General features: G+C 38.3%; 1 protein-coding gene across 1 annotated transcript in view; it reads right to left on the bottom strand.

Moving 5' to 3' along the window:
* Positions 1–20,586, bottom strand: part of ITPR2 (inositol 1,4,5-trisphosphate receptor, type 2) — a 494,095-nt gene extending 473,509 nt beyond the window's left edge. Inside the window, exon 1 of the mRNA XM_011946983.1 lies at positions 20,136–20,586. Coding sequence (XP_011802373.1) covers positions 20,136–20,227 — 92 coding nt within the window. The 5' untranslated portion in view covers positions 20,228–20,586. The remainder of the gene's footprint in view (positions 1–20,135) is intronic.

Raw genomic sequence — 20,586 nt, 5'->3', positions numbered from 1 at the left:
GGCGGATCACGAGGTCAGGAGATCGAGACCATCCTGGCTAACACAGTGAAACCCCGTCTCTACTAAAAATACAAAAAACTAGCCGGGCGTGGTGGTGGGGGCCTGTAGTCCCAGCTACTCGGGAGGCTGAGGCAGTAGAATGGCGTGAACCCGGGAGGTGGAGCTTGCAGTGAGCCGAGATCGCATCACTGCACTCCAGCCTGGGCGACAGAGCGAGACTCCATCTCAAAAAAAAAAAAAAAGGCAAACTAATACTAATTTTTAAATGTCTAGCTGCACCAGTACAGCTTACAGCTTTCCAGATACTCAAACAGGTATAATGTCATTTCTTAACTCCAAAGGACCACTGAGGAACACAAGAGAAGTGTTATCAGTACTCCCAACATAAAGATGAAGAATTGAATTCAGACATTAAATGAAGTGTTCAATTTCTCAGAATTCCTTCACGACAGAACAGAATTCAGACCCAAGAGCTTGAGCAGCTCTCTCTGCAAACAACACTGCCTTTAAAAAGCCACTATCAAACCACTATCTGCCTTTAAAAAGCCACTATCAAAAAGCCACTATCTATTTATTCAATGATTTAACTTTAACCTTGAAATTACATTTGATATTCTAGATAGTCATGTCATAACCAACCAATGTCTTCAATAGTACAACATGGACCTGAGTTTTAAATACTTAAAACAAAAGAAAAATGAGTTGAAGATACTGACTTTTAAGAATGCAAAAACTTTACTCTGACTTTTCAAAAAAGTTACATAAAGATCACATTTCAAATATTATGTTAATTATAATTCCTATTTAGTTGTAGCATAACAAATTATATTTGTTCTACTGGGGAATTTCTAATAAAAAGCATTTTAGCAGTAAGATTTTCTAATTTCTGAGATCTAAATTAACAATTCCTTACTTATAAAATTTAAATTTTAAATTTTGAAAATTGTAAACCCTGCTTATATTATACCTTGCTTTGTGTTCATCTCCATCACAATAATTAATTCATGCTTGTTGTGTACACATAAAGAGCCACAATTATTCATAGACACAAGATAAGCTACTTGCATCTACGCTAAAAGTGGGAATATTCACAAATTTACTGGGAGAAATATTCATAAACTTATGCTTCTATGAATGAGATTCATTTATCAAAGTTCTGTTATTATGAATAATGTGCTTATTTGAGAAGTTTGTTTCAGAAACTCCCCTCCCTTTTTAAACCTCATAGCAGCATTACTGAGGTATAATTTAGCCACACCAAACTGCTGCCTTTCCTCTTCGACCCCTCACCATTACCCCCACCCTTGATTTCCTTAGAATCCTGTTTTTCATTAGCTGATGTCAAGGTGAAGTTTAGACCAGACCAGAGCACTAAGGCTTTGTGGCATGCAGAAAGCCTCAGATAATTCTCCTTTCCATCAGGAAGGGTACGCCACCTGAAAGAGTCCTAAAATAAAGCCCCAGAGCAGTGAACTGGAAATAAGAATAGTATCAATACCAAAATCATTAAAGGCTTCCAATTTTTATATCCTGCGTGTAAGGACTTAGGAAATGTGGCTTCATGAAAGTAAAGGGGTGATTTTATTTGGCCACAGTGTACATGTGTTATCTCTGCCTATCCATCATCCACTGCCCTTCCTCTGGCAACAGAGCCTGAAGAATGGAGAACTGCTGTTCTCCCACTCATGATGACATCATCTCTGCCATCAGAGCAGCTGGACCATCATCGAGCCAGCCATTGCAACAGTAATAACTATAGTGTTTTTTTCTGGAGTTTAGGGGAATGAGGCACTCTTTTCAGCTCTGGTGTAAGAGGACAGAGGTAAGGCTGGAGCGGCTAGCAGCCATGCCATAAACAAAAGACCTGCCAAAGGGCAGGACTAACACCAATGATGACACAGAATGAAGGGACTCAGGAGATCATGCCAAATTTCTCAGTTACCTTGATCACAAGGTCCTCTTTTGGGGTGAAAATTGCTTCAGCTGGGTTTTCTCACTTTTGCAACCAAAAAACACCCTAACTAATAAAACTAGTGTCTTCAGATACACCAGTTCTGTTGAAGGAATGAATTTCAAAATTAAAAATAAAAATAAATTAAAAGTTACAAAATAGATACACCAGTTCTTTGTCACATCCAGGAGTGTGGCACTTTGCAAGCTCTTCTCCGTCACCAGGTATTCCAGAATCCCTAGAAATAGCAAACTAGCTCAGACTTCACCATCAGAAATTTATGTTAGCTAAAAAGAAATATTTTCTCACAGAGAAATTTTCAAATAAGAGTTTGTAAAGTGGTTTATTCTTCAAAGTGTTTTTTAATGCTTTAATTTTTTTAAAGGTTTTTCAATATTTTGTATACATGTATATACTAAGTTTCCAATAAACAGTAAAATCTCCTTTTGTGGCACAACTAAAAGAAGGTTAGGGCCTGAATAATTTTTATTCATTAGGTAGATCTAAGAAGCAGAAATAAAATACACTCTACACCTTTTCAATCCCAATGGCTTGTCTAAAAATCATTAATATTTACAAGAGAAGTAAGCATAATAATTTGATTAGTTACTATTTAAAATTTGACAAGATTTTCCTAAATAAATTTGTTTATCTGTAAAATGGTTAATTATCCAAACTAGATAAGTGTTTTTGCCAATTCCTCTAACAGTCACAGAAGTTTAATCAGAATTCTTAGCCAACAGAATATGACTCTAGGCACAGTAGCTCATGCCTGTAATCCCAGCACTCTGGGAGGCCGAGATGGGTTAATCACTTGAGGTCAGGAGTTTGAGACCATCCTGGGCAACATGGTGAAACGTCATCTCCACCAAAAATTAGCCAGGTAGGGTGGTACATGCCTGTAGTTCCCAGCTACTCAGGAGGCTGAGGCAGGAGAATCACTTGAACCCAGGAGGCAGAAGTTTCAGTAAGTCAGGATTGTGCCACTGCACTCACTCTGGCCTGGGTGACAGAGTAAGACTCAGTCTCAAAAAAAAAAAAAAAAAAAAAAGGAAGTCTCAGAGAAGGGACAGTAGCACCATCTGTCCAGTGAAAATATGCAAAAGCTATTCTAATGGCTCCAAAACAAACACTCATTTTATCTCAAAAAATAAAACTAAATTGTTTCTTTCTATTACTATGTTCTAATCAGGATGAAATATTAGCAACTAAAATAACATGCTGGCTTTAAAATACTTAAAAAGTTGAAAATTCTAGTCAAGGAAGATACTGTATATATATATGCCAAGCAATTCTAATGTTATTATTAATGTTGATATAGTTCAGGTGTTTGCATTACATCAAAGGATAGCATGCATCAAACCATTAACAAAAGATAAATACAAGTGCCTGCAATTGAGTAGCATGCATTATCAAAGTAAGGGAGGAAAAAAAAAAGACCAAAACCAAAATAAATAATAGATAAGGCAATATGCCTTTGAACAGCCTATTAAACAAATATCAGCTTAAAAACAGGTGTACTGCGGCTGGGCGCAGTGGCTCACACCTGTAATCCCAGCACTTTGGGAGGCCAAGGCGGGCGGATCACGAGGTCAGGAGATAGAGACCATCCTGGCTAACATGGTGAAATCCCATCTCTACTAAAAACACAGAAAATTAGCCAGGCGTGGTGGCGAGCACCTGTAGTCCCAGCTACTCAGGAGGCTGAGGCAGGAGAATGGTGTGAACCTGGGAGGCAGAGCTTGCAGTGAGCCGATATTGCACTACTGCACTCCAGCCTGGGCGACAAAGCGAGACTCTGTCGCGCAAAAAAAAAAAAAAAAAAGTGTACTGCAAAAATGATATAAACATAATACAGCAGAACTTTTAACATCAATGTAATATGAACTTAGCCAAGCTTCCAAAAAGAGACTCACGCTGATTTTTCAGATATACTACTAATAATATAAATAATAATAGCTTCCTTGTATTTAATACTTTAGGTATCTGATGCTATGAGCCTGACACTTACTAAGTGTTTTACATATGTTAGTTGCCATTAATGTCATGGTGATACTACAAACTGGACAATAATCCTGCTTTACAGATAAGGAAACTGAGGTGTTCAGTATTAAATATAACTTCTGAAGATCACACCATGAGAGAGCGGAGTTATCATATAAAACCAGCTTTGTCGGAACCAAAAGCCCGTGTTAACCATATGCTAAAACATTTTTCATTCCCTCAACATACTTCTTGAGTATCTACTCCGTGACAGATATCGTGAAAGATCCGAGGACATGATTATTAGCAAAGTCAGACATAGTCACAGCCCTTACAGAGTTTAAAGTATAGTGGGTGAAACAAACAGAATCCAATATTCACAGAAACAGAAGCAAAATTAAAACCATAATCGCGATAAGTTTTATGAAGGAAAAGAATATGGTGCTATCTTTGCTGAGAATATAGCAAAGGGGCCTCACATAGTCTGGGAGATCAGGAACAGTTCATTACAGATGACTCAGAGAACTGGAAATCTATACAACAAACAGGTGAGAGGTGTGCAGGTAAGAGGGGAAATGGACCAGACAGAGGGAAAAGCATGTAAAAAGGCTCTGTGGTGAAAGGGAACTCAGAATGTTTGTGTAACTAGAAAGGTAAAAAAGGTCACTTTGGGAGGCCAAGGCGGGCAGATCATGAGGTCAGGAGATCAAGACCATCCTGGCTAACATGGTGAAACCCCATCTCTACTAAAAAATACAAAAAAAAATTAGCCAGGCGTGGTGGCATGCGCCTGTAGTCCCAGCTACTGGGGAGGCCGAGACAGGAGAATTGCTTGAACCTGGGAGGCAGAGGTTGCAGTGAGCCGAGATCGCGCCACTGCACTCCAGCCTGAGCGACAGAGCGAGAGTCCCTTTCAAAAAAACGCAGTACACACAAAGCAGAGAGCTAGAACAAGGAGAAATGACACAAGATGACGTTTGTATCTCAGAAACCTCAAAAACCTGCAGTAATGCTGGGTATAAGGATATGTTATTCAAATGTGAGCAAATGAAAGAGAAACTTCAAATCTGTATGCTCAGTTTTCAAAAGTAATAAAGCCTCGACAGCAGTGGTGACTATCTCAATTCATACATCTTTTCTAGCCTAAAGTGAAACACTAAAGACACTGTCCTTCAGTGATTCGGCTGACAAGCTGCTTTTCAGCCCCACTACAGCTGTTTGGTGCAGGCTGCTGCGTATCAATTCCTCCTCTGCCTGCCATTTTCAGCCTTTCTCTATTCCTCCTTTTTACCACTGACTGATTTTTCTAGAGCAAAGTCTGATTATTTCATCCTCCTGCTTCAAAATCCTTCAATAATTTCCTATCACCTAAAAGGGAATATATAATCTGGCTTTTGTTTACCCACCTAGTTTCATCTTTTTAGACCATATATAGTAGAGCCAGGATTTGAGGACATCTGGAGAACTGGTTCATTTCTTGATGCTCTGTTATCCCTAGTGATTGACCTCATCTGTATGATGCAAGGTGCCATTTTCCCATGTCCATATTTCAAACAGTTAAATGGGGTAGGAGCAGAGGGAGGGTGGGGGAGGCAATAAATACTTCCTTAAAAGACCTGACTGCAAAGTATAGTCTGTGGCCACACCTGGTTACAAGGGAGGCTAGAAAATATGGTCTTTATTCTGAGTACCCACAAACTCAAGTACTTCTATTAGTATGGAAGAAGGGAAAAATGAATTTGGAGAAATCACTAGCAGTCTATGATACAAAAACTAAAATTAGCACGCATTTTGTTAAATATGTTTAAAACTAAATAATGTGGTTATTGTTTAGAATTTATTGGATTATTATAACTTCCATTTTGAAAAAAATGTGTAATACAAATATTGATCTAATCTTTAGTAAATGTTTATAGAATCACTTTATGGGTATCTATTGCCAAAGAAATGATTGCCTCTCAGAACTGCTATGTGACTACTTACCCAAATAGTTCTTCATTCAGATTCTCCCATTCTTAACAAAGTGCTTTTACATTTGCAGTGTGATAATACTTTAAAAGACCTTCTGAGAGATTCTTTAGCCACTGAGACTTTTTGAAAGGATCCATTTGGTTTCTCCCCTAACAGATAACAATGACTTCGTTTGTACTGACCAGGAAAGGAGGCTCATTCTTTGCATGGGTTTTAAATTGGAACTCAACTATTAAATCATGGTCTGTCAGGTAAATAAAGGAAGAAAGGTAAATAAAAGTCCTTTTCTCACTTATTAATATTCCTGCACATGGATTAGTGGTCAAGTTTTTAATAACTAACATTTTCACTGACAGTAAATCTTGATTTAACTTAAAAGGTCACTTAATATTTATCATTCCTAGCCACAAGTATAGGACTCTGAGTACAACAAAATTCCTTTCTTTACCTTCCCTGCTACTGTAAAGAACAAGAACTGAAATCATCGTCTTTGAAAATATGGTTGAAGTCAAAGATCTACCTGAAATGCAAATGTTTAAGTAGTTACGTCCCTGATATTAGCGATGACCTTGAAACTTTAGCCAAACACAGTAACTGTTCCTTAAATCATTAACTTACTTTGGATTCCTAATGTAACTGTGTTTCGTGATTTGGGTAAGAGAATTTTTTTTTAAGTCACTATCTTTACTGGTATGATATACTTAAACTGGATTAGCTTGGATGTTATAGAAATGAAACAAAACTCTGATAATATTTGGTATCTTCACCTCAAAATTGCTTTTCTAAAGATATTACATTTTTAAATAGCAACGAGCATTATAGGATGTTAGAACCAGAAGAAATCAAAATACATTGTTTTGTTTTTCAAGTTATTTTGTAATTTGTACATATCTATATTGCTCACTTTATTTCTCTGTCCTATATGCAAATAACTCTCAAACAAGTCCTCATTTGTAACACTGCTGCCAATGAAGATTCCTAGCATGAGTCAATAATAACATTGGAGAATTTCAAATTCTTGAAGAAATTGGCTGGATATTGTATCTTTTGGTATTGACTTACGGCAAAGCTTATTACAACAGACTTAGTCAATAGATATGATATAAATTAACGAGGAACAAAATACTGCCCATTTGTTCTCCTTAATCTGTGTTTAAAGGCTTATCGTTTTCCAAACACTTATTCTTGAATTTTAAAAAGAAAATTACAAAGTGTCATACGCTCTATTCTATTTTTCTAAAGTACTATAAATTTCTCAACTACTCACTGCATTTTTATCAGCAAATTCTTTTTAAATAAACTTTCCTGTCAATAGTAGTTAAAGTATAAAATGTCTCCCTGGATGTACAATGTACTACCCACTAAGAGAAAAGGCCCATGTAAATTAAAAAATGGCTTCACAAAATGCTTACAAATTTACTCTTTGAGCATGTAAAAACAAAACTGAATTTACAGAAATATCAACCTTTCTTTAATGTGGCTATAGCATACAAATCATCAAAAAAGGCCTTGCAGGGAGGCCAAGGCAGGTGGATCACTTGGGGCCAGTAGTTGGAGACCCGCCTGGACAACATGGCAAAACCCATCTCTACTAAAAATACCAAAAAAAAAATTAGCTGGGCATGGTGGCACAAGCCTGTAGTCACAGCTACTCCAGAGGCTGAGGCAGGAGAATCACTTGAACCTGGGAGGTGGAGGTTGCAGTGAGCCAAGATCGTGCCAGTGCACTCCAGCCTGGGTGACAGCAGAGTGAGACTCAGTCTCAAAACAAGAAAAGGCCATGTACATTACTTTTTCAGAGTGTAAGTTTTACCATATATTGATCTGAGTATGTAGAGAGATATGACACAAGAGATTATTAAAAGACTGATAATGGCAAGATTTAATGATACCATAAACCCAGTGACAACTTCCAACCATTTTAAAAGAATTGCCCATGGATCTCAAAGTATTTAAGAAATACAAAAAATTATATTGACTTTTTTCCAGAGTGGGACTGATGTTAACAGCTACTTAGAGATTTTAAAATAAAATATGCATATGGTAATGCAACAAATATTTATTAATATTTATAGAGCCAAGCGCTTGAGATATTCGGTAGCAAAACCAAAAGATCCCTGCCTTCAAAGAACTTCAGTCTATCGAGGTAGACAGATACACAATGGATACAATAAATAATAAATTATATTGTATGTAGTAAGATTAAATGGAGGAAGGAAAGGTAACACAGGGTAAAGCAAATAGGAAAGGCCACGGTGAAATGTTAAACATAGCATTACCATACGACCCAGAAATTCCACTGCTAAGTATAAACCTAAAAGAATTTTTTAAAATATATGTCTACACAACATCCTGTACATAGATATTCACAGCTGCATTATTCATAATAGCCAAAAAGTGGAAACAACCCAAATGTCCATCCACTGATGAATGGATAAACACAATGGGTCATATGTCTACAACAGAATAGTATTCTCAATAAACAGGAATGAAGTACTAACACGTGCTGCAACATGGATGAACCTTGAAAACATTAAGTAAAACAAGCCAGACACACAAAAGGATGGACGAATATTGCATGTTTTTACTTATACATGGTACCTAGAATAGGCAAATTCATAGAGACAGAAAGTAGACTAGAGGTTACCAGGGGCTGGGAGAAGGAAAGAATGGGAATTTATTGTCTAAAGGATACAGGGCTTCCGTTTGGCATAGTAAAAACAAGTTCTGGAAATGGAGAGCAGTGATGGTTGCTCAACATTGTGAATGTCCTTAATATCATTGACTTGTACCTTTTTAAATGGTTAAAATGACAAATTTTATGTATATTTTATCACGATTTACTTTAAAAGGCACTAAAATCTCACTATTAAGGTGCCTAGTAAGCAGTGAAATCCAGCTCACACCCAGCGTCTTTGTTCTCTGTCCCCCATACCACACCGCCCCCGCAGCAAGCAGAAATTGTCACAGGGCCCTGGTCACAGTGATTCCCCCGATAGTGCCCAGATCTGGGCACTGCCACTTGCCTTCATGGATATTAATGATTAATCCTGATCCAAGTGGGGCCAAATTCTGTCACCTCATAATTTGAAGTTTAAAGAGAGGGACACTGAATACAGAAATTGCTAGATTCAAGTCATGGAAATGATGGGACCCAGAGAGTAGATCCTGCTATTGAGATTCCAACAGCAGCCCTAGGTTCCTGCCTCTTCTGATGCTCAGTTGTTGAGTTCATCATTTTATTTCTTGGAGCTCCTCCAGTATAGTCACAATAAATTTCCTTCTTTCTGTAAGCTAGTCAGAGACGGTTTCTGTTCCTTACCAACAAAGAACGTTACTTCTAATACAGTTTTTCAATTCTTAAACTTCATCCATGTGGGCAAAGTGATATCCAAGCATCCCTTGCTTTCCAAATCTTTAGAGCTTTTGAGATCAAATAGTAAGAATGAGGATAATAAGGGATGCCTAAAAATTGTTTTCAAGAGTTCCAGGGCAATTCACTACAAGGTTTGCAAATAATTTAATTAAATGTGAGCTGCAACTTGAGTTCGTGAGTACTCTATTCTCTGAAATTTTTACAGACAATACATTTTGATTTGCCATTAGAAAATTAACAAGTTTTAAACCAGTTTTGTTTATTGAGTTTTTGTTGGGTTTTGTTTGCTTTTCTGGTCATTTGAGCTCTTATCTTTAGCTCTGATGATCCATATAAGTTCCCTACATAATGAGAAGAATCCTCTTTTCCTTAGTGATTATTTCATAATTAGTCCTTCCAGGATCTCAGAGAGCTAGAGAACTAGATATCACTTCACTAAAAATCTAAGTTTTCTCTAGGACTCTGTCGAGGAAATCTCTGGGATAATTAATATATAATAAAAGTCCAGCATTTTGTAATCTGCACAAAGAAATTTTTATGATGATATTTTTACAGTGACTCAAACATCTCAGTAATAGATAGAAACTCATTAACACATAGTTGACGTCTAAGAATTCAGATTTTGCTTTGTTCACTTCCTTTAGTCTTCCCTGCATTCATAGGAATCTATCTATGGCTTTTTAAACATGTTAAAACACCAAAAGGAAAACAGAGCATGATGGACTCGATACATACCAGCAGAGTATTCTATACCAAGTGGGAAACTCGTGTATGTGTGTGCTATATTAAGAACTATTAAAATATTTCTTAATATTCGATGAAAAGATGTCCATATTGCCAATGTTTCCAGGCATTTATACAATTCTACTTAAGTTTGTGATTCATGAAGAAAAACTACTATGAAATACTAGGTATAGAAACAAATACGGGGAAAGGAAGTAAAAATATAATAGCCAAAGGCACTGGGTATGTCGCATAAATTTCTCCCAAGCAATTGCCAAGTTTCTTCCTGACTGGGCTTTATAGTCCTAGCCTCATTATCTCAGGTCTCAGTAAATTCACCATATGTGACAAGGATGGAATGCCATCTTAATCTCAGAGGATCTGAACCAAGCTTAAACCTCTCACATTTGGAAAATATGCATAAAATAGGTTCTCAGATAATTTCTTCTGTCTTTGCATATCTCAACAATATTGAATTGTTTGCTTTAGTTTTTTGGAGCTATTAAAATGGACAGTAAAATTTTACCAATTTTTTTAAAAGAAAGAAAAAAGGACCAAGAATACATGATCAATCATGGGCATAGATTTGAGACAAATATCCATTCTAATAATCCTTCCAAGTTCAGCGAAAATGCCGCCTCCTCCTTGAAGCTCCCGCCAGGTCATCCCAATCAGGAGAGAAGGAATGTGACTCTTCTGACTTTCTATGGTGCTGTTTTAATCATCTTTTTGGGCATTTGAAAAAAAATTGCCTGATATTACAGTTATTCAATACCAGTGTTATCTCCATTGCTAAATAATAACTACAATAATTGCACAAATATTTATTAAACACCTACTATATACCAGCAATTTTGTCAGGTGCTGAGCATACAAGATTAAGAAGACAGTGTCCATTCCTGACCTTGCAACATTTGCAACGCTGAGAGCAAAAAAAGTGTTAAATGCCTTGATGTTTCCCACAGATCGTAGCCAAGAGCCATACTACAAATTTGCAAAGGAACAGTAAGCTTTTCAGATAACAATTAAAATAACAAATTAATTAATTAATTAATCTATTGAGATAATAATTAAAAACAGCTTTATATCTGCCATCTCTTTACACATATTCCCGGGCTCAAGAAATATCTACTGAATGAATTAATGAGTCATTCTGCAGCATGCTTCAGACATAAACCACATCGCCAGGATAGTCATATGTGTTTTAATGTGGACACATTTTCACATTTTAAATTGTATGATTAAAGTTTTATCTAAATAACCTGATATTTTAACTTATTCTTAATTCAAGGTTGGAAATCTTTGGATAGGTTGGTATAAACTATATAATAGCTATTGTTAACCCATTATTGATTTGAATTTTGAGAGAGCTAATCCATCTGTTTCAAAGATAGTCAACAAAAACAGTTGATTAAATTTCAATTACACACACAAAAAAAACTCCTCAAAAACTAATACTATAGAAGTTGACTCAAGCAATAAAAGTTTCATAGTGAGTACTAAGATTACTAAAATGAACAAGTCAGCCATGCTAAAATGGATACTTCTTACATGTGTCAATAGACTTCTAAAATAAAAGACTACCAATACTCTTCAACTTACAATGGGGTTACATCCCAATAAACCTATTGTAAGTTGAAAATATTCTAAGTTAAAAATTCATTTAATATACCTAACCTACCAAACAACATAGCTTAGCCTAACCTTCTTTACATGTTCTCAGAACACTTCTACACTGGGCAAATACAAAGCCTATTTTGTAATAAAAGTGTTGAATATCTCATGTAATTTATTGAACACTATACTGAAAGTTGAAAACAGAATGGTTATGAGTACTCTAATATGGTTTCTACTGAATATTACTTTTGCACCATCATAAAGTTGAAAAATTGTAAATCAAACTATCAAACCATTGTAAATCGTTATCATCTGTATACAGTTACTACATGAGTTAAATCAACCAACTTAATTGCTCAGCATTACTGGTCAAACATTTTTTCCACAATACACTTTAAAATACCAATAATAACCAGGAAAAAAATTTTCATGGGAAATATATGACTGTCTATTTCAGTAATAACAGTTTCTCAGTTGGTGGTTTTCCTCCACTGACCCTAACTAGGAAAATAATTTATTTATGCTTTTTAATGTAAATATTGTTGATTAACAGTAATAAGAAATTGAAGAGTCCTTAAAAACCATTTTAGTTAACTTTCCTGGCTATAAAAATAGCAGATGTTTAGTTTTAAAAACATACATAAAACTGGAAAATACAGAAGAAATAAAAATTGGAATTAAAATCATCTACATACTCACCATAAAGAGTCAACCACTGCTAATATGCTGTTCTAGTTTCCATATATATCGTTTTGAAAATTTTTTATTAAAATTGTGGTTTTCTAAAGCTTATATGGCTTATATTTCTAAAGCTTATATAGCTTATATTTTTAAACATTCCCATCTAAGTCATCACGGGAGTAGAAACATGACACCAAAACATGCCATCAATACATTCAAAAGGCACAGTTTTATTCATCAAATAAGCAAATGGGCTGGACGCAGTGGCTCACGCCTGTAATCCCAGCACTTTGGGAAACCAAGGCAAGTAGATCACCTGAAGTTAGGAGTTTGAGACCAGCCTGGCCAACACGGCAACACCCTACCTCTACTAAAAATACAATAAATTAGCCAAACATGGTGGCGCACACCTGTAATCCCAGGTACTCTGAAAACTGAGGCACGGGAATCGCTTGAATCCAGGAGGCAGAGGTTGCAGTGAGCCAAGATCACGCCACTGCACTCCATCCTGGACAACAGAGCAAGACCCTGTCTCTGAAGAAAATAAAAAATAAAAATAAGTGAATGAACAAATGAACGATCATTAAAAGTTCACACCTGATTATAATGCAGTGATCTATTACCAAGTTCTGATATCTAAAAAACCATAAAATTCGCTGTTATTAGAATATAAATTGGTCATAAAAGTCCACTGTTACTTCTTTTATATTTATATATGAAGACCCTCTGCCTGGAATTTAAGTTTTAAAGTTTGAGTCTATAGTATTCTGTCTATATTCTCTAAGTTATCTACACACTATCTGCACGAGAACAGTAACAAAAAAAAAAAGTGTCATTGTGAAAAGCACTACCTGTGCAAAAAGAAAATGCCCCTGTTACACCTAGAATGAAGCCCAGTAGTTGCCTCTGAATTCTCTTCTATCAAAGCCAAGCCATCAGGGCTCTTGAAGAGGGGTGGTTGTTTACTTGACTGAGCTCTCATTGCCACAGGGGGCTGAAAAGCTGCAATGGTATTTATAGAATGACTTTTAGGTTTAAGAAATAGTCGCCCTTTCAGCTTTAAATACTTAATGTTCACCACTTCAGAAACTCTTTGTACTTGAGTTAATTTCAAGTTCCACAACATCACACTTCTAACACTTAGACTTTCCAAAACAACTCAGTATTCAAGCTTCTGTCATCTTCTTCCTCCACAGTGAACACACATGCAAATGTCCAATGGACTTTTAGATATATTTATCACATTATCATATGCCTTAGCCAAAACAAAGCTAAGCTTATATGCCTGGTTATGGCAGGAAACAACAGCCGTCATTTGGAAGGGTTCTGTTTGGAAGATACTAAACATCTTATACAAAAATAAAAGTTAATTATAACCATTCCAAGCTTCATCTACAACTCCCCACTGATCAAAAAGTCCTATTGAGGCCAGGTGTCATGGCTCACACCTGTAATCCTAGAACTTTGGGAGGCTGAGGTGGAGGGATCACTTGAGCCCAGGAGTTCAGGGTTACAGTGAGCCGTGGTCACACCTCAAAAAAAAGAAAAAAAAAGTCCTATTGAGGAAAATATTTTTAAAACTATAATAAAAACAGCATAATTAAATAAGATAATAAACCAACTCTACAACTAGTTAAACCTCAAAAATGTTTAGCAGGAAAAAAGATCAGGAAGAGAAATGTGAGGGACCATAATTGGGAATAGTAAACTATAAACAGTTACACGATCTCATTCATCTAAGGAATTAAGTCAGAATTATAAACTGTGTGACCCCCCCCCCCCAACACCCTACCAGACATCCATCCCTGAACATGGAAACAAAAGAATGGAAAAGTTAATTGCATTGGCCAAAATCAAGCAGGAAGTAAAAATAAGGACTCCAATCCTTTGTCACTCTGACTAAGAGACTATGATGATGATGCTTATGATGTTTTGAAGTCAGCGTATCAATTGGTAGTCACCAGATAGTTACTGAGACCTTAACCACTAGGTGTTGGTTCTGAGGCGATCCTAAGAAGAAACCTCAAGGCAAAGGTAGCTATCACTTAAACATACATATACAGACATACACACACACACATATACATACTTACCATCTACTAACCCCTCAACCATGCCGAGAATAGCCAAGGAAGGACTGATGCACCTTTCACTGATTCTACTATCCCACTATCCCAAGAATTCTGCTATGCTCAGTCCCTACTCTGTGGTACCTGACCATCGGTCAAGTTGATGTACACAGAAATGTGAATATCTGTTGTCATCAGATGTAGCAGCAACAAGAAAGACAAATCCTAGTATAGAAAAAATGGAAGGAGGAGAAAGGGACAATCAACACTACATTCAAAAGTGGACAGCACATCCCAAGACTCCCTCCTTCACCTTTAAAAAAGACACAAAAACTATAACCTTAAGACATGCCAGTAGAAAATAAAAATAGTTTATTTAAAATATATTCACCATCTTCATCCAATGGGATTTAAAGCAACTGTCCATAAGTCAATACAAGTATTTCTTACATTGATTCTTTAGATGAAATTTTAAATTAGAAAATACAAACCAGGCCCCTTTGCACTTACACAGAGAAAAGAACAATAACTGTAACTTGGCTTGCAACAATTCAAGATTCAGAAACATCTAGTAAATACAGGTAAAGGATAATGGGGAAAAAAGGAGAAATGCCAATCTTTGCAACTAGGGCATTCAAATTTTGCACAAACAGCCTGATAAATCAACCTGAGAAGCTGGGTCACTAAGCCTAAGAAAATCCTCCCACATCTCCAGTCAGAGGGGCCTCCAAGAGGGGCCTGGTAAACTCAAATATAGTGAAACTCCATGACTTTTTCAGCTGAAAAATTCATTACCTTATGGCAAAAATACCCAGCAACTACACAGTAGAAATGTATATCATCCAAAACATATTTACATGCTAAACATTAAAATCAAACAAGATTTATTTGCAAATAAACGTCTATTCATTATCTTGAAATACTGTGTAAACTCAGTTCTCATTAAACACCTTGCTAAGCTGACTTTGAAAGAGCATCATGCTACCAACCATCATGCATCGATGAAGAGCTAAAATGGAAATCAAAAACTTTTCGTCTAATTTTTAGCTCCCCCGTTGTGTTTTTAATATGACAGTGGAATAAATTTTGCCTAAATATATACAGTGTCAATGTCTCCAATCTGATTCACTTTAACAATTCATACGCCTTTGAAGAAAATGTGCAATTTGACATGCAAAAATATAAGCATAATGTAGATTTTCCTAGCAATTTTCTAAAAAAGAAATCTTTTCTTTCTGTCTCTATCACTTGCTTTTATAATACCCCCAGGCGAATGGGCAACAGCATCTTCTCTCCTTCTTAGTTTTCAGGAAGACATGCTGACATGAAAAAAGAATAAACGATAGGAACAAGGCCACATGGCTAATTAGCAGCAGACCTGTACAACAGACCTCCAGCTAACAGAAGAGAAAGAAAATTCAGCTAGAGAGATGCACTGTGTCTTTGACACAGGAAGTATACATATAATGACCCCACAACAAGACAATGAGAAATTACAACTACCACTCTGCTTTGGTTTCATAGCCCTAAAACCAACTTCAAAATAAAATATCTACCAACTGTACTCCGAGGTACAAAATAGGGGGGTGCTACCCCAACGTGTACCTAGATAAGATTTCACGTGGCACAGACATATGTTCCCATGAGTTGTATAACTCCTAAAAATCTGAGCCCAATGTGAGTCTACAGCCTTAAGAAAGTACTAAAACCAAGCATGACCAACAATTAAAAAACTGCAATGTCACAGACAGAAAGCAGAAGGAACAAAATCATGAATCAGTCTGACTTCTCAGGATAAAAGCATCAAATGGCCTTAATTAAGCCATTATGAAATTAAATGGGATTATTTCTCAACAGCTAAAACTTTTTCACCCCTGAATTTTAGGAAATTATTTTATTTACGGAATCCCCAACTTTGAAAACCACCCACATGTTAATAAAAATCGATGAGATTTTTAGCACAAAATACTTCAGTTTAAATTAGGATAAAGTATCTTGGTTTGGTTATCAAAGCCAAAAGTCAGTTTGAGCATCTTATCTAACAACTGCCACAGAAATACACACTCTGATGACTGGAGGTAGAGTAGAGGACTGCAAGGAGCCGTGGGCAAACCTACGTCCCTGGGCACAAGAGCTCACATAGTTCTGTTGAGATGGAAGACTTATGGTCAGGAAAATAAATTCATTTCTTTCTTCCTAAGTTTCCTCTTCTATGAATTTTAAATTTAATATTTAGAAGAATAGCTGAACAGCATGGCTTCGTTAGAAATTACATGAGCCTTTTTCAATGAGGTGCCAGATGCTTTCTGAAAGCAACTTTCAAGTGTTTGCAACATTATTTGTATAGCTCACATACAGCAGAATTTGGAAATGTTCATTAATAAAATAATAATTCCAGGTTTGATTTTTTGATATTCCCAATTTTTTATTATAAAAAATTAATGCTTTCTGCACTGCCCTGTTTGCAAAGTAGAAAAGTGCTATATTTTTATGCATCATTAAAATTTGACGCACATTTGTCAAGTGAGATTTCACAGCACCATTTTTTTTTTTTTTTTTTAGAAAGGGGTTCTCTGTCACCCATGCTGGAGTGCAATGATGTGATTGTAGCTCACTGCAGCCTTGACCTCCCAAGCTCAAGTGATCATCCCACCTCAGCCTCCCAAGCAGCTGGCGCCAGGTGGGACCACAGGAGTGCACCACCACACCTGGCTAATTTTTTATATTTTTTGTACAGACAGGGTCTCCGTATGTTGCCCAGGCTGGATCACGGCATTTTTAATTCTACAGTTTGTCTTAATTGTTCTATAAATAGGTTCACTCCACCCAGGACCCATTTAAGTCCTAGGCTCGCCATGCTTCCCTTGAGTATCCTTTGGACACTATTCCAGTGAAAGCCAGGAAACTGCATCAGGGCACATCAGCAATGACTTTTACTATAACTGCTCTTTGAAAAGATGTTCAGAAGCAAGTACGAGGAGGGAGGCATGGTCATATCCAACCCCTGACTTCTAAAGTACTAGAAAAAGAAATTCGGAGCAGTCTCTCTGGAAAAGAATATCCAATCAAAGCACCAAGTTTCACCAATGGCAGCATTTCTTTTTGTTTTGTTTTGTTTTGTTTTGTTTTGTTTTGCTTGTTTTTTTGAGACAGAGTCTCGCTCTTTCCCCCAGACTGAAGTGCAGTGGTGCAATCTCGGCTCACTGCAATCTCCGCCTACCAGGTTCAAGTGATTCTCCTGCCTTACCCTCCCAAGTAGCTAGGACTACAGGCGTCCACCACCATGCCCGGCTAATTTTTGTATTTTTAACAGAGATGGGGTTTCCCCATGTTGGCCAGGCTGGTCTCAAACTCCTGACCTCAACTGATCTGCCTGCCTCGGCCTCCCAAAATGCTGGGATTACAGGCATGAGTCACCACGCCCGGCCCAGTGGCAGCATTTCTAAAGACCCTTCTTCACCTTAGAATCTAGCAGCCCGAAGACTTTGTCATATTAACTTTAACAAGACTCAGTTCATTAACAGAAAAATAATATATTGCACAAAAACATACTAAGGAAGCTCAACCTTCAAAACACCAACAAGAAAGTTGAATACAAATCAGAAATATTTACACAAATGTATACTGTACATTAAAGGTTATTCTAGCTTATTTTTCTCAAGGTTTAAAGATTATTATATTTAACCAAAGAAAAGCACTCTTGGCTGGAAATCTGGAGACAGGGTTAGAGTTCCAGCTTTTGGCATCAATGCCCTCTGTTTCTTGGGTTAGTAGCTTCGTTTCTCTTAACCACAATTCCTAATCTCTAAAATGATCAGGGTCGACTCCATAACTGTTAAACTTGTAGCTTCCTGATTTGCCATCTATAGTCCTTCTGGTATTTGTTTTATAAGTTATCCATAAGCATACCTTTGCTGAAGAAGACACTAAAAAAAGTTCTTTTCTTTGTCTAGGTTTTGTACTCTATTCCTCGTCCTTGTTATTATTTTGTCTACAAATACAACTATGGCTCACAATCACCAAGGCAATGATAATTACTACAATAGCTAACACATAAGTGCTTATAATGCGCCAGGTACCGTGCTAAGCACTTTACATATATTAATCTCTTCTTTCTCACCACAACCCTATGAGGTAGAAACCATGCTTATTCCCATTTGTAGAACTGAGGAGACTGGGGCACAGAGAGATTATGTAACTTTCCCAAGGTCATAAGGTTTACAAGTGGAAGGGCCAGAATTCAAACCCCAAGTATTCTGTCCATGGAACCCCCTCTGCTTAGCTACTACATCACACACACGCCTGGAGAGTCTACGGAGGGTGAAGAGCAGCAGAGTCCACCTGCAAAATGTTGCTGGGGGCCCAGAAACTGAACTTGTATCATGAATGATCTCAAAAACAGTGGTAGCTCATGATTCACAAATCCAGCAGAAGCACTTGGCACTAACATGTTTTTCCTTCCACGCTTTAGTTGCATAAGAAAGTAATACTGATGGAAAAGGGACTGAATTAAATCTACCTCCCTTCTTTCACTCATTAGGGGGAATGCACAGGTAACAGGAATTGTGGAAGCACTGGTGATTTCCACGTCCCAGTGTTTAGTAGGCAGCACTCCGTTATAACACAGCTCAAAGTCACTGTCCAGGGACACTGCAAGTTAAGTCATCTGCCTCAAAGCTTAACAGCTGAAAACCATAGCCAGACAGGAGTGGAAACACCAGTTCCACAGCCTGAAATGTGGGGCGGGGGGATCTAAGTGCTCAAATGAGGTAACAAAAAATTTCCTGTGCATCAAAATATACTGCAGCGTGCAATTAAACTGCACACTGCTATTCCCAATTAGAACAGAGAGAAAACAAGGAAGTCCTATTTAACCATTTAGCACACTGTTTATATATATATATATGTATCATATACATAAAATACATAAATATATTTATTTCCCTTATTCATAAACATAAATTTATGTGTGTGTGTGTATATATATATATATATATATATATATATATATTCTCCCCCCCATCCAACTCTAATCTCAAGAACTCTTCACTTGGCTAAATTCCAAGAGAGGCTCAGCATTTCAGTGGGCCAAGGCCTGGTAAGGGGAGATAGCAGGTCTGAGTTCTAGAACCCAGGAAGCCCTCAGAGACGTCCAAGGGTCACAGCGCTGCGGATGCCCCTAGGGCTGCCCAGGCTGGTGGGGCGAGTCCTCATTCGGCAAGGCCAAAAGGAAACTGCTCCAGCGAAGAGGGGACAGTGAGCTCCTCCCGCAGGACAACGCCACACTTTGGCTCACCACATCGCTTGAATTTCAGGTCCAAGGCCACGGACTTTTATCGACTGCTCTTTCAAACCCGGCACTGAGAGACCAGGGGCTAAGGTAGCGAGAAACGGTGGAAAAGGGGGGTGTTTTGTTTTACCTTCCAGGGAAAACAAGCACACATTTTAATCAAAACAACCCAGGGAGAAGCCAGCGAAGACCTCTTCGCCGGGCCCGTCTCCGGGCTTCTGAATCACTTCCTCCTTTCTGATGTGTCTCTGAGCTCGGGATTACGAAGTTGCTGAGAAAGTCTTGCCTCTCAGGGCAGCTTCCTGCGAGCGGGCGAGCGAGAGAGCCGAGCGCACGGCGCTGTCCGCGGGCGCCGACCCTGCCCGGCCGGGCCACCGCACGCGGCAGCGGGAGGACCTGGAGGCGGCGGAGGGACAGGGACCGGTTCCCAGGACCCGAAGCGCGAGCGCTGCCCAGCCCGCGTCTCCCGCTTACCCCAAGGTGCTGATGAAGCCGTTGACCGAGCCCTCCGCGTACAGGGACACGATGTCCCCTATGTATAGGAAGCTGGACATTTTATCAGTCATGCTGCTTCATGTTCCACAGTGGACCTCCCTCTTCTTCCCTGCGCCCTCGCCGCTCTCTCTCCAGGGAGCCGCCGAGGCACAAGCGGATAGAAGCGCGGGACGGCAGCGGCCAAGAGCCGCGGCGGAGGGCACGGCCCGAGCCACCAAGCGTCGCGGCTCAGCCGTGCGTGCGCGCCGGGGAAGCCAGGCAGGGACCAAACCGCAACTGCGGACACCCCGCGAAGAGCAGCAGCCCCGGCGACCAGAGAAGCCGCAGCCGCCGCCACCTCCCCGGCAGGTTTCCTGTTCCTTTCTGAAGTTTTCTCTCCAACACCTTTGCTCCTCCTCCTCCTTCCCTCTCCGCTCCCTACTCCGTGTCC

Source organism: Colobus angolensis, unplaced genomic scaffold (assembly GCF_000951035.1).
Source record: "Colobus angolensis palliatus isolate OR3802 unplaced genomic scaffold, Cang.pa_1.0 Scaffold256, whole genome shotgun sequence".
In the NCBI taxonomy this organism is placed as follows: domain Eukaryota; kingdom Metazoa; phylum Chordata; class Mammalia; order Primates; family Cercopithecidae; genus Colobus; species Colobus angolensis.
This window is presented reverse-complemented; position numbering and strand designations above follow the sequence as displayed.